The sequence below is a fragment of the Lepisosteus oculatus genome, chromosome 8 (assembly GCF_040954835.1).
Source record: "Lepisosteus oculatus isolate fLepOcu1 chromosome 8, fLepOcu1.hap2, whole genome shotgun sequence".
NCBI lineage: Eukaryota > Metazoa > Chordata > Actinopteri > Semionotiformes > Lepisosteidae > Lepisosteus > Lepisosteus oculatus.
In genome coordinates this window covers 43508440-43522896 of record NC_090703.1, presented here as the reverse complement: position 1 = coordinate 43522896, position 14457 = coordinate 43508440, and the positions used below count along the sequence as shown (strand labels likewise).

At 34.6% G+C, this 14457-nt stretch overlaps 2 protein-coding genes across 2 annotated transcripts in view; one reads left to right on the top strand and one right to left on the bottom strand.

The window, feature by feature from the left end:
* Positions 1 to 1346: 1346 nt before the first annotated feature.
* On the bottom strand, positions 1347 to 10615 carry yipf6 (Yip1 domain family, member 6). The gene is made up of 7 exons (XM_006632764.3): positions 10515 to 10615; positions 9247 to 9375; positions 7407 to 7485; positions 6662 to 6704; positions 6193 to 6318; positions 5346 to 5503; positions 1347 to 4995 (listed from the first exon to the last, which is right to left on the bottom strand). Exons 1-7 carry the CDS (start codon positions 10545 to 10547, stop codon positions 4877 to 4879), a joined length of 687 nt encoding a protein of 228 aa, XP_006632827.1. The 5' UTR covers positions 10548 to 10615; the 3' UTR covers positions 1347 to 4876.
* A 1024-nt stretch (positions 10616 to 11639) lies between these two features.
* Positions 11640 to 14457, top strand: part of ophn1 (oligophrenin 1) — a 64785-nt gene continuing 61967 nt past the window's right edge. Inside the window, exon 1 of the mRNA XM_015351465.2 lies at positions 11640 to 12383. Within this exon, the coding sequence (XP_015206951.2) occupies positions 12230 to 12383 (154 nt within the window). The 5' untranslated portion in view covers positions 11640 to 12229. The remainder of the gene's footprint in view (positions 12384 to 14457) is intronic.

The following is a 14457-nucleotide window of genomic DNA, read 5'->3' as shown; positions in this document are numbered from 1 at the left end:
GCATCGAGGAGGCAAGACACAAATCTATTGAGAAGAGTCTAACATTTAATTAGCAGAGTCTCAAAGTTGTGTGATAGAAAAGGAGGAATTCAGTCCTATGACTGTCTTTGTTCTTTGGTCTATTAACAACGTACAAGGTTTAATGGCTTTGTGCTTCTTCGCAAATTGCATTCTAATTGCATACTTTAAATGGCTTTTATTTAAAAAAAAGGAAATTGAAAAAAAAGAACAATTTAGAAATATAAAAGGCCCAATTTCCTCTATTTCTGGAAGTGATGATTTCACCCAAAACAACGAATGAAAGAGGCAATTAACAATAATACTAAAGTGTCTAATGATTCTAAGAAGACCTTATTTTATGCAATTACCTGAAGGGTATTCTACAATACACATCACCGACAGCTTGAATGAAGATGCACGCATCCTCTCTATTCTGTTTCCTAATTGTCTTTTAAAAAAATGAAAAGAAAACAATTTTCTTTACTTTTCTTATTGGTCTTATTTGATATGTGCATAATATCAATTATCAAACAGGAACCTGGCTTGAGTGGCACAAGTGGTTAGCATAGCTTCCTTTGCCACTCTGAGGCCTTGGGTTCAATTCCTGGGGAGTAGAGTTTGTACGTTATCCGTGTTCATTTGGGCTTCCTCCCACAGTCTAAAGGCATGCTGGTAGGTTATCTGTCTTCTGTATAATAGGCCCTGGTTTGTGTACCCTGCAATGGACTGGCAGCCCATCCAGGATGTTTCCTGTCTTGCACCCAGTGCCTCCTGGAAGAGGCTCTGGGCCACCATGACCCTCAATTGGAAAAGCAACATTTTCACCCATAAAGGCATGCAGTTTGAGCATTATATTTCTGATAAAAAATATAAAATGTTCAAAACAATGTGTATAAATAATTTGTAATTTAACAAATAGGTACTGTACATCACTTAAATGGAGTGGACACTTTTGAAAGGCACTGTATAGCACTTTACATATACTGTAGGAGGAGACCCCTTTTCACCCAACTGTGAAGTGCAGCACCCACCTGGATTGCAGCAATCCTGTACCCTACAACACAGCAGTAAAGGCGGAGAAGTGAGAAATTGCTTCAGCAATCTAAACGAGGGGGAACTTTATTCCAGATTTTGCTAGTCCAGAGTGAAATTTAGAAAGGGAACCACAGTTAACACCACTACTCTTTTAAACAGTGCTGTGGCAGCTTTTATCTGAGCTACTGTAGCATCGATTCATATATTCAAACTAAAACATCAATATGCATACCACTTGTAGAATAATTTATTTAATCACAGTTACATTGTTGCAAAGGTTTAGTCATAGGGGTGAGAAAACTTAAAGACGATTCTGAATTTTGTACTACTGTGTGTTTATTATAAAAATATCTGCTTCTGTGACTTGTTCAAAAGTAATACATACTGTATCTTTATCACATTACAGCACAATCGCCCGAAATCAATTTCACATCAGGACACTACAGAATATTCAGCATAAAGTTGGAAACTTATTTAAAGAGAGAGTGACGATGGCAAGAGTTAAACAAGAAGGACAGGTTATAGTAGAAATGTCAAAGCATTTATGGATTTTGAAGTCTTGGCATGCACCTTAAGGAACCATTTTCTGGGACTTGTTATTATTGAGGCCTCAAAACAAATAAAATTTTAACCTACCATTTTAGATTATAAGTTAAAATATGCAATTTTATGATGCAGGATTTCATAAGCGTGTTTAAGCATGCTTTGGTGGGTAATGTAAATAGCTTGTGGAAAGGAAAACAGCATCTTGAGCCCTACAGGGATGTTTCTTAAAGAGTCACAGCCGTTTTTCGTAATATAAAAATACCTTCAGGGTAATTAAGAAAGTTCCATGTATCTGTAAGCTATACTTTTCCCTCCTTAATGAAGTTTAAACTTGTTTGGGAGAAGTATCACATTCCTAAACAGGCAGCTGTGGAAAATTTAATTTCCTGGATAGGATTTTTCTACTGAAATGCATTAGTTTCTTTATCCTGCTTCTTAAATGTGGCTGATTCTTATTGGCTGAGAGGAAACAGAATTATTTCACAATACATTATTTACCAAAGGATGTTACAATCTCATATACAGTATACATACCTTGGTTAACCATTAAGCTTCACAATTTGATATACTGTAAAGAAAGCATTTTTATGTATTATTTTAGTATAAAGTAATAAAGTGGTGTTATCAAGAGAGATCAAGGGGAGTTAGCTAGAGAGAAATTTGATTTTGAAGCTTAAAAGGACTAATTTACCTTCTGTGTTAAGAAACTAGAATTATATATAACAAGTTGGAAGATAATTGGCAAAAGAGTTTTGAAACAGGAGCAGTTCCATTGCTAGCTGTGTTTGCCAAGCAGCTGATAAACTGATATGGCTGTGAAAATTCCGAAAACTGTTGCAACGTTTTAGGTACTAATGTGATGTAGCTTTTGTTGTTGGTGAAATCTGCAAATTTCAATTAAACTTGTGCAGCTCTTTCCATGAAAACAAAATTGAAAAGGTATTCAAACACGCGGGTATAAGCTGGCACAGAACACAAGTTTTGGACCACTAATGAAATGTCTAATCTGTCCCAGTTTACCTGCTTTGTATGTATTTAGGTCTGAACCCAACCAATTTCAAAAGTGGAGAAAAAAATCATTGCATGTGTTAGGCAGAAAATGATGTCAATAATAAGTAAACAAGTTTGCAAAGCTATAAAAAATGCCAATAAAATCTTTGACTAACTGAACTGACAGGACTGTCTTTCACAATTATGCTTTTAGAAAAAAAAACAAGGCAAAAATGGTTTAACAATTAATAACATTTTAACTGTATCGTGTTTTCTTCTGCAATGTGAGGTGGATTTACACTACTTTAAGTCACTGCACAACAATTCACACCACCTGCAAGCTATAAGACTATAAGAAATATCTCCATTGCTGAAATAGTGTCTCCATACCTCAAAATCAGATGTACACCCCAGTTGTAAGGATGACATTATTAAAAATATTTAAAGTCCCAGAAGAAGGTTTAGAAGGTTAAATAATATAACGATATTCTCAAGGTCTGCAATCACATACAAATCCTATCAAATACCTTTGTTTATATCAAATTAGTATGCATTTTTAACTGTACAACACCTTGTAAAAGTTTAAAGACACTTATAAATAAATAGTATTCTATTATATGAACAATTTTGAATTGGTTTGTGGAATAGTGTTTATCAATAGCAAATACAGTCAATTAAATTCAAATGTTTATTATGTTGTGAAGTGGCAGGTAAAACTTTCAGTGGAAGCATTTTCAAAATGAAATTACTTAGGTCTATGTAGTGTTACAGGCATAAATTAAGAATATGACAATTGTTTTACATTTTCACACTATTTACCAGGAAACATTTTAAATTAATCAATTAAACAGAATAATTCTTCATAATTAAACAAAAACATTTTTGTCACTGGAGAGATCTGAATTGAAATTGTATTTTTATGATAGGATGCAATATCAGCCAAGAAAAGAAAGAGAAATGGAATTGAAATAAAAAATTACAAAACCTCTTTATAGCCATTTTACTGTATCTTATTAAATTTAACCTATTCAGTGTTCGCAACAATAAATTAATCAAAAAACTAAAAACTACTGCCATAAAAAGAAAATTATTTCAGAAAAGGAGTGTTTAGTTTCATACTACACATTCAAATGTAAAGAATAAGATTTCCATGGTAAGCAGGTTCAAAGTGTCTACTGACATAGTACAAAATTAAATTTAGACCATAAAAATTAAAGAAGGCCTAAGGTTCAATTCAGAAGAAATGGAAATAAATAAAACATGTCTTTTATCATTTTAAAAATAAGTCTTTCCACACTAACCCCGTATATAATTTTCTAGTGTCCCAAAGAACTTAAATTGAAAGTTAAAAATAAAATAATTGGACACACATTTCTTTAAATATCTGCTATCTGTACATATGCTTCAACTTTATGTCTTAAGGAAACAAAAATCACAATATTCCAAAAGTCATTAAATCACCTTGTTAACCATCATACAAACCTCTGCAATTCATCTCGTTTAATATACTTTTCAATTACTTCCAAATTAAACATTTGCTGCAGTGTTTACACAGATGTATCCTATACAGTCTTTGCAATTGGATTAAATGCACAGTGACATCACTCAAGGCATGGCTCATTTGTACTTAAAGACCAGGAAATGCATAGAAGAGGCTTAGGGACTATTCTAGGCACCAAACCTTTACACACAGTATGGAGGCAAGGTATTTGAAATTCAGTGAAGAAAACATTAACCAAGAAAGTACTGTTGCCTTGAACATTTTTAGGAATGCTCTTTAACCAGATTTATACATATAATGTATCAATATATTATTTATTTTATTTGTGTAAAAATGCAAAATCAGGGACATTTGTGATTAAACAACTGCATAGCAACTCTAACAGGTACCACTACCGTGTTTGCTCCCATTCTGTTTTGCTTAGAAAGCCATTTCTTCTCATGATTATCCACATGAGATGGGACTCTTGCATAATAATGATACTATTTGCATTTGCAAAGCTGCACGATTCCCACCTATGAGTGTAACTGCAACGCAGTAAAATGTTTTTTTTTTAAATGAAATGAAGTTAAGAAGAGTATTGTAATACAATATATGTATTATAACACTTATTCCACAACCACCTCTTTGTCCATTAGATACTCGGCACATGCAGGTCAGTTTGTATCTAGCATCCAGCTTTCATGAGAGGGGAATAAGGAGGATGCTTGATATATACTCCTCTTTAATTCCCAAATACATGAGAAAAAAAGATCTGCTACTCTTGCAGGAAAAATTCAGGGTCCTGTGATATTTGGTCCACTGCTACGACGGTGAAAAAGTGAGAATCATCCAGCTGATGACAAAGTAAAACAGGAACACAGGGTACACCACAAGAGCTTTGCGATTTGGAGGCTGGCTGTCAGCCAGGAAGGCTGTAGATGCTGAAAAACAAACCCACTAAGCATTAGTTTCTCAACGTATTGGGTTTCTTACTGATAATGTCTACAAAGCATTTTAGTGCATACAAATACTTCATAAATGTACATCTTGATACTTCTATCTTTCTCTTTGATTTTAAAAGAAATAAGGCATTAAGGTTCTGCAACTAACCCAATGGAATGTGTTATGAATGATTCTGTTGAGTACAGCACCATCTGCTGGGAAGACTTTGAATATTACAAATATTCAGCACTAACACTACTGTATCTTATGAAATGCATGCTTTTTGAGTCTAAAATAATGATAGAACAATACATTTTTATCCCTGAAAATAATCAAATAACCTACTTACCAAATGTTGACCAGCCAAATGAAGCAAAGACTACTATGAACCGAACTATAAAACCAATGTTGCCAGAATTCCCAAGTAACACCAGCCTGCAGACAATCATGGCAACCGTCAGAGGCATAATACAATACCCAAGCACACACAAACTCTGGAAGAAGGAACTATGGAGGAAAAGAAAGAAAAAATGTACAGATGCAGGTCAGCTGTTATGGGCATTCATTTACCGTGCTGAGATACTAATTATAAAACTAATAGTTTACCTGATGAAACAAATGACAAAACATGAAACTCTTTCAACACTTATTCTCAAATGATGAAATGTTCAATATCCATGTGTGAAAATGTAGGTGAACCTTAGATTCAGTAACTTGTGGCGTCTCCTTGAGCAGCAATGTATGCAACTAAACTCTAACGATTGATTAGTCTCTCATCTGTTCAGAGGAATTTTGGCCAATTCCTCCTTACAAAACCCCATCAACAGGCTCTGAGGACTGCCAAAGATTTTCTCAGCTCATGGCATGACTTGTTTCCACACACTTGTTTGATGAAGGCTAAACTCATAACATTGCAGATCTTTATATGGGGTGGGGCTTTCCAAACTCAGACTTTAAGGTTTACCTAATTATTGAAACACCTGATTTTAATTACTGTATTCTCTTAATTTAGCTAATGAAGAAGGCTATCGTGGTAAAATAATGAAATAATGAAATTTCCCCGTAAGTTTTTTATGGGGTTCACCGACATTTTCTTGGCACTGTACTTACTCTTATTAAATGTCCTGCTTTTCATGCACACATAGAGAGATGGAATGTGTAAATACTGAATGTGAATTACAACACTTGGTACTTACATGGTACCTCCTAGTAGCTTAGAATTTAGTGTAATAATAACAGATCCAAACCAGATGATGACAAACACTTCTGCAAACTGGGGCCCTCCATCATCTTTACTGTCTGCAGACCCTCCCTGCAACATACTGTACACACAAAGGTGAAATTATATTTTACAGTTTCTATATTGTGCTCTTTGCCAATGAAATGGCACAACACAGAAGGTTAACCCTTTTAGTTCTTACTGAAAAAGTAATAATAGTGACACACTATTACATTAAAATTATCCTGACCCATATCTAAATTTTACATTTGGTGTAAAAACAAATTGAGAAATCAGGCCTGGATTCTTACTTATGTTCCAGGTGAAAATGACTAACTTATCAGTTCAGAACTTTTAAAACAGTATTCATTGTCTGCTTGGAAAAAAATAGGAATTGTTTAATATAAAAATAATAATAAGACAATAATAAACTGTTATTGACTTACAGAGCAAGTGTGACGCACAGCAGCAAAGGACCCCATAAATCCCCTGAAAGCAAAAGGGGAAAATGTATGCAAATTTCATTACATGCTGAATGTTAAGATATTTATTTGCAATGAAATATAATTCTACATGTTTTAAAAAACTGATTCAAAATGCTAGTCAGGCATATTCTACTTATCAGTACTAATACATATGGAGCCATAAAACACCACATAAATCAAGCTGTTACAGAGGTTCTGGCCACACACAGACGTTCCAGATGAAAGCACTATAAAAATGATGCCTGTGCTCAAAACTCCAGAATCTGCCTGGGTACCAGGAAGATAGTGAACAGATACTTACTGAATGACTTTTCCTGTAGTCCTGTTTCAGTATGTATTAGTGCTTAATAATTTTTTATCTATCTTTTTAATATTCACATCACATATGCTAAAGATTTTGAAATGAGGAATGGAGCTACACAAGGCTAAGAATATGTCCTTTATGCTTTATGATTTAATACATCCTTCATTTAATGTAATTATGGTGGAAATATACTACAGGCCAGTTAAAAACCAAAGACGAAAGTTCCAACAACTCTCATATTTGTGACAGTAAAAACCATCAGCAAATTATAAATCATAAATTGTTCATCTTTATCTTTAAATTCAATGAACCGTTTTTGATTTTGGGACAAATACAAATTGTGTTTGTCTTAATACTCACAGGCACATGAATTAGACAATTCACTCAAAAAATTATACTTACAGTCTCTAAGTAATGCAGAGCTTTTTTTAGGATACAACACATGAACAAACTTCTTCCCAACTGCCTTCAAATCTCTCATCTGTACAAATAAAGAAATATTTTACTTTAACAAAGACTAACTTAACAGTCACTAAGCATAATATTACATTAAATCTAAAGCATGTTTTCAGAGGCAAGTAATGGATAACTGCCTTCAGAAGCTCAACAAATTTCTGTTACCTTCCCTGGCCAGGAAACATCTCTCATCACAGATAAAATCATACAAGACAACTAAGACCAGACAGCAAATATTCCAAAACAGGGTGGAGTACATATCACATTGTGTTCAGGCTGTTCATGGTCTTTCAGGTGACCAACATAATATTTGATAGAGGTTCTTCAATATTTTATACAGTGAATGCAATTGATTAAACACATACAATTCATACGTATTATGTCAGGAATTGCATTTCTTCAATTTGTACAATCCACAAGAGCTGTTCCCACAAATAAATAGGTAGGTTTCAAAATAATTGCAAACTGACATTTTAAAGCAGTGCAACTGATTTGCCAGCAATTAGTATATCTGATGGATTAAGCTTCATCCATACTGGACAAAGATATGTGAAAAGGGTCTACACTAGACATGACTTGGAAACAATCCATATAAAAATATTGCAATTAACTGCAGCACTGCTCATGCATTCATATGCTACAGGAGATAGGCTACTCCAACAACTGTTTGCACAACTACCACTGTAATGCAAACAAACTGTATTTTACTGGAAGAACATGCATTACACTATGTAAGTATTTGAACCACTTGCTCAATTATATTACAGTACCATTTAACAGACTTCGCTTTAACGGATTTCAGATGTGATGCACAAAATTGCTTGTTTGGTATGCTTTAGCAAATCTTATACAGTATATTTATTACATAAAATAAAGATAGCTTGCACATTCATGATAAAAACGGTCAATGATCAATTCTAACTGCCTGTGCTGATCGTTATTTTTAAAACAGTAAGTCAAAAGATCCAAAAATATATTTCTCATATAATAGTGTTTTGGGGCTGAAAAATGTCACTCCTGATTTAATGAACATTTGGCAATAAGAGACACCCAATCACTTCTATTAGTGTGTTAAACTGAGCATTTACTGTTTCCATGTATGCAGACATACATGCTATCAGTAGTATTAATAATACTGTGATGATAAAAACTACTGTTATAGTTTCAATAAACTTAACTACTGTAAAATTACAACTAAGGAGAGAGATGTTCTAATTTTATACAAGAAAATAAGAAAAGCTGCAAACAGCGGGATTCTATTTAGGTAAAATTACTTGGGAAGCTAAACTAAAACAAAGCCAAATTTGATGGCTGGGCCATGGCAGATGCCTGCCAGATGGTCAGATCCCTAAGGATGTCATATATGGAATGCTACATACTGAGAAGGAGTCCCTGGAAAATCAATAACTTTCCTTCAAGGACATGTGAAAGTGGAATACAAGAGTGTGATAAAAAGAGCTACCCTTTCTATACTGAAAACCATAAGTCTTGATGAAGACATTATAACCTGAAAGCACGCCATAAGAAGCACCAGAAAGCAGAAGAAATACGATAGAAAAAATAACAGTTGCAGATTGACAGATTTTACATGCTCTTACTACAACATTGACTGCTACTCTCATATTACTCAACCACCAGTGCTGCTCCAGCATTTAGACCCTAAGCACATACTGTTGTCTTCACAGGCTTGGGGATACCAATGGTCATAACAGGATACACAAAATTAAAGAATTTTGAAGAGTTAATGAGCTGTGTGCACGCCTTTTATTATGATACAATAACTTACAATGGTTTCTTTAACAGGCTCATCAAGTGTGGAGTACTCATCATCTTGTATTGGGGAGCCAACTGGAACTGTGATCTCTCCCTCCACAGGAATGTCTTCTGAGATCGATACATCTGAAAGCCCTGCAAACTGCAACATGTGCCCATAGAGGTCCATCAGTAGGATCATTCTATGTCATATCAACCACATTTCAGTTCTGGGTGACAATCAGCACAACAACAATAACAAGTAGATAGTTTTAATTTCATTAGTTTATCATAAAAATTTGGGGAAACTTTAAACTGAAAACTTCTAAAAGCTGTTTGGATATGATAATAAAAAGCCAGTACAGCACTGCTAGTAAACTTTTACACCCAGGGAGATTTTTAGTCACGGAACACAAAAAACAACACAAGTTGACAAAATATCGTCTACTTTTCATAGTTAAATCGCAGCTGTCATCAAGGGATCTTTTTAGAAATGTCAGATTGGTAATAACATGTCACATGTAATACATAAGAACAGATAAAAAAATAAAACATTTGGGGATCTTTATTCCTTAAATATATTTAGGAAAGATTCCATCCATATACTTCAGAGAGATTGCATTTTTAAGGATATTCTAGCCCAATTAGGAGAAAGGAAGCAATTCACATATGAAAAGAAAAAAATGTATAAGTGTTTAAATAGAATACTGTATCTTGGAGTGACGATGACACCCCCTGCCATACGCAGAAAAACGCCCTCCTTTCCCAAGAAGACATGCTTTAAAACTTTTCAATCTATTTTCGTAGGCAATATAGACTTATTGCATTTTGCCCCCATTTCGAAAGGCAAACCTACAATATTCCCCAATTCTTATTAGACCGGTTCAATATATGTATTTAACTGATCATTACTTATAGATCTTTAACTGCGCAACGCTTTTCTTCCAAAGAGAATTGCAAATATTCCCAACAGGTGTACTAACAAATACTTGCATTTGGTACATTTGAATATATTACTCTGAACCCAGTCTCTAGAAGATTAATTAAAACAATTAAAATATCTTAATTATTATTCTTTGGTTAAATAGACAGTCTGCACAGAATAAAATATATGGGAAAAAGAGCCTTCATAACAACCGAACTAAAAACAATTCTATAAAGGCCTGTCTCTGAAAACAAACAGTAAAGCCTAATGTTACAGTCCATGGCGCTTACACTTTCAGACACTGTTAGAAAACAGTGGTGCCCACCTTTCATGTATAAATTTGTTAGATAATGATGTAAAAATGCTTCGTTTCTTACCAGAGGTTTGTTAGATTCATTCACTTCCGCCATTTTTGCTCATCTAAGCTACGTGGAGACAAACATGTTGCGTCATCAGAAGCGACACTTTGTGCGCCTTCTTTTAAAAACGTCACGTGAAAAAGATCAAATGGCGCAATGTGCATATACAACCACGGGATGGCGTGTTTTTACCAAAATAAACCACGTTTCTTAGGAACAATGCTCGGATTTAAATATTCAAGATGTCAACACTTACCTTACCGATGCGCTATGGCATGCAAGTAAGACATATAATTCAAAGACTTATGATTTAGTTTATATTCGTTTTTCTCTAAAGAAAATCTTCTAGAAACCCTCTTCCTTTTCAGGTTTTTGAAAAAAAAAACGTAAATATAATATTTTAACTTTCTAGGTCTTTAAGCATCTCAAATGATCAATGCTTGTGTAACTTATTTGCTCAGATGTTATTATTGATAAACATATAAAACGTTAAATTCATTTAAAAATGATTTTGATAAAATCTTAAATACGAGTTTGTAAAAACCATGCATTGATGAAATTAATTAAACATAATTCAGCTTCAGCAGTAAGATACTTGTCTTATGAAGAGCACTAGTATTTAAATCTGTACAGAACATCCCCTGACAGCTAACCCTCATTATAGTCTTCATTGCAACTTAAGATGGTTACTGTATTTATGTGGAATTATCTTTACTAAACTCATTGGCAGAACACTAAAATAAAGCACGGAGGTACTTTATTCTACTATTGTAAATTGGTCATGGCATAATTATTTCCTGATAATCAAGAAAGAATCAATACAGTATCAATCGTGATGCAGTAAGCCAGTCGGTATAGCCGTTATATTTTGCTAATGGGAAAGTCATTTGTAATGGGACAAGTCATCTGTTTGTAGTCCAAAGAATACTATACACCACAAGTCTTGCATTTTTTTAAAATTAACATTCTAAAAAGTGTGATCAGCATTTTAAAAAAAAAACTTCCAAAAGTGTATAGTTTAAGCACCAAGGTTTTAATATGGAACTGGCACAATTCCATGTCCGGGCCTTAGAGAGGGTTGTCTTCGGGAGTCCTCCAGCTCCAGGATAAGAGACTCCCCCGTTTAGGAAAGCTTTCCTTTCTAGGAAAAGTCGTTGCTATCGCTTTAAGGCAGGGCTGCGGATGTGAGATGGGGAGGATCGTTGCTCTGCCCTGCCTAGATCGTATTTTCTTCATTTACTGTACCAAATCCCAGAACAAGGAAATCCTCATGAAACACGGGAATTCTCTCAGAAGGCGTTTAATCCGAAAAGTGGAATCTTAACATCATACAAGCCTACCCTATGAGAACTATATTGGTCTAAGCGTTGCTGCTTAGCCACATTTAGTAAACCATATCTGACATGTGTTCACGGCAGAGAAGGGGAGTAGATCTGTTACAAAACTGGGAAAATGACTGGATGCACTTGGGAAGCTAGAAGAATGTACAGACGCACATTGCTTGCATCGACCTTTGGTGGGAGAGATAGTATGTGATACATTCGCAGAAGAACTGCAAACCGGTCGGGAGCACACCCGACTCCAGTTTTTTCAACTCTTTAAATCTGGGAAGCCATCTGGAGAACATTGTTATTATTTTGAGAGAAAAAAAAACTTTTACTTGCAACTGCAGACTGAGTTGGCGGGGTTGGATTTTGATTAATAATAAAACAATTTTTTCATTAACTGCAACAATGGGGCATCCTCCCTTGGAGTTCAGTGACTGCTACTTGGACAGTCCGGATTTTAGGGAGAGGTTAAAATGTTACGAGGCGGAACTCGAAAGAACCAGCAAATTTCTTAAGGACGTAATAAAAGATGGCAATAACGTTATCAGTTCAATCAAGAGTAAGTATTCAATGATATTGTCTATTAATATAGTACGCCATTGTTGGTCTAGCTTATCAAAAAACTATTTGCTTGATTTTTCTCAGGATTTTATTTTATTTTTACGTTTTACGATATCACATACGTCTTCTGATTATTGTGGTCAAATAATAATAACAACGATTAACACAATGCTGGTCTTTTTCTGCATAATTTCCAGTTAGTCCGCAGCAGGGATGATGCGCCAGCTGTCTCTGTTTGCCTATTGTTTTGGTCTGCAGGGACATTGATTTTAGAAGCTTTTATTATCAAAGCGCAGTTTTTGTTACAGAACAAATTTAGTTAGAATCGTTAATACAAGTCAGCAAGAGTGACCTTTACAGAACCCTTGACGTGTTTTGTTTGTGCGAACAGAAAACTAAAGATTCTAAAAACAGCCTTCATCCAGTGCGTAAAGGTACCACCGACCTGCGCAGTGATGTAGAAATGTTGATTACAAAAAGTAGTTGCTGCAATTCATTGGGATGAGCACAAATGGCACTGACTATCCCACCGATAATCATAATGTATTTGAATAAAAGACTATTATGGACAATATAACAAATCTGAATCATTTTCAAAATGCCTCTTACTCCTCTTACTCCTTTGTCCAAAACACCGTTTCTATGAATGAAACGTTATTTCCAAGGTGAAAAATTAATATATAAATTAGATTCTGCATTGTCTATTTGTATTATAATATAAAGTTTTAAAGATTGCTATGCTTCCATAATAAGCAGACCTTTTGCATTTTGTATTTGCACAGTTGTATAACCACAGACCAATAACCCTCTATTATTAACATTTTGTGGTCTAGAAATATATCTAGGTTTGCAGGATACTAATGAAGACGTATAAGCCACTGTAACAAGGAGTTGAATGCTCCTTGACTTAAGTTTAAACAATGAATCATATTTGGATACTGTAATTAGATTTTTTTTTAAACTGCAGGTATCTCTTGGGTAAGTTAAAGGCCTCTCTAAATTTAGCTGAAAAGTTGGAGTAAGAGTACAGTTTGCTTTTAAGTACTGGTTTCAAAAGTGGTACAGTATATTCTTAAACTAGAATGTGTGTATTATGAATACTCTGGGTTAGATTTTCTAAAAGTCCCTGAAAGCAGTAAAAATGAATTTATACTACTGTACATTACGTTGTAAGCAAGGCAATGGCAATTAGGAGAAGAGAAAGGTTGTTGGAATCATCTGCTGTTTGTGCATGACATTTTAAAAGTGGTCTTATTCATGTAATCAAAAAAAAAACTTCAAATCCTTTCTGACATTGTTGCTCTGGACACAGAACTTAGTACATGCAGTTCTGCTAATTTACTGTTTCAAATAATTGATCTTTTAACAGGCAGGGAAAGATTATTTTGTGTGAAAGGGTACAGAACTATGATTAACAGACAAATGAAACTGGTTTGATATGACAAAGTACATCACAGTAATCACACTCTTGGATTCAAGGGACATTAGTATTTGGTTGTGTAAGTGCAAGACAACAAATAAATGCTTGCTAGCTTGCTTCCCCACCACAGCAAAAGAAAAAGTAAAACTGAAGTTTTCTTTTGGACAGTCATTCTATATGTGGTCTCTGTCGGAGGCAGGTAGTTACAGTATGTGAATGGCTGATTGATCAAATACCACATTCTTCAACCTCCCCAATCCATGGAGTCAGTTAGATTTTCACTGAACAAATATGAATGAAAACAGACCTCAGTTAAGCCTTGGATTTACATTGATCTGCATGCTAAATGTCTCAGAATATAACAAAGTGTGTCTTTAAAATGTCCTGATATTGACACTGTGTGAATTTTCCACAGTATCTTGATGTAAATGAAGTAGATGTGCTACTAGTCTAGTGAGAACACTTCATTATTGGAGAATCACAAACAGCACTAATGCAATGTTCAATGTTGAACTAATACTTTGTTCTGCTACCCTCTACCTATTAAATGGTACAGCATCTGTTTAATGGAGGCTCAGGAACTGGATTACCGGGTTATATCCTTTGCAGGAATTGAGTGAGGATCCTCATGTATATGTGCATTACACAAAGA

Coding starts and splice junctions, on each gene's coding strand:
- yipf6 (XM_006632764.3), bottom strand. CDS start 10,547: ATGGCGGAAGTGAATGAATCTAACAAACCTCTG. Junction 5,504..6,192: donor AAGCTACTAGGAGGTACCAT/GTAAGTACCAAG, acceptor TTTCCTCCATAG/TTCCTTCTTCCAGAGTTTGT. Junction 4,996..5,345: donor ATTTGGCTGGTCAACATTTG/GTAAGTAGGTTA, acceptor TTTGTTTTTCAG/CATCTACAGCCTTCCTGGCT.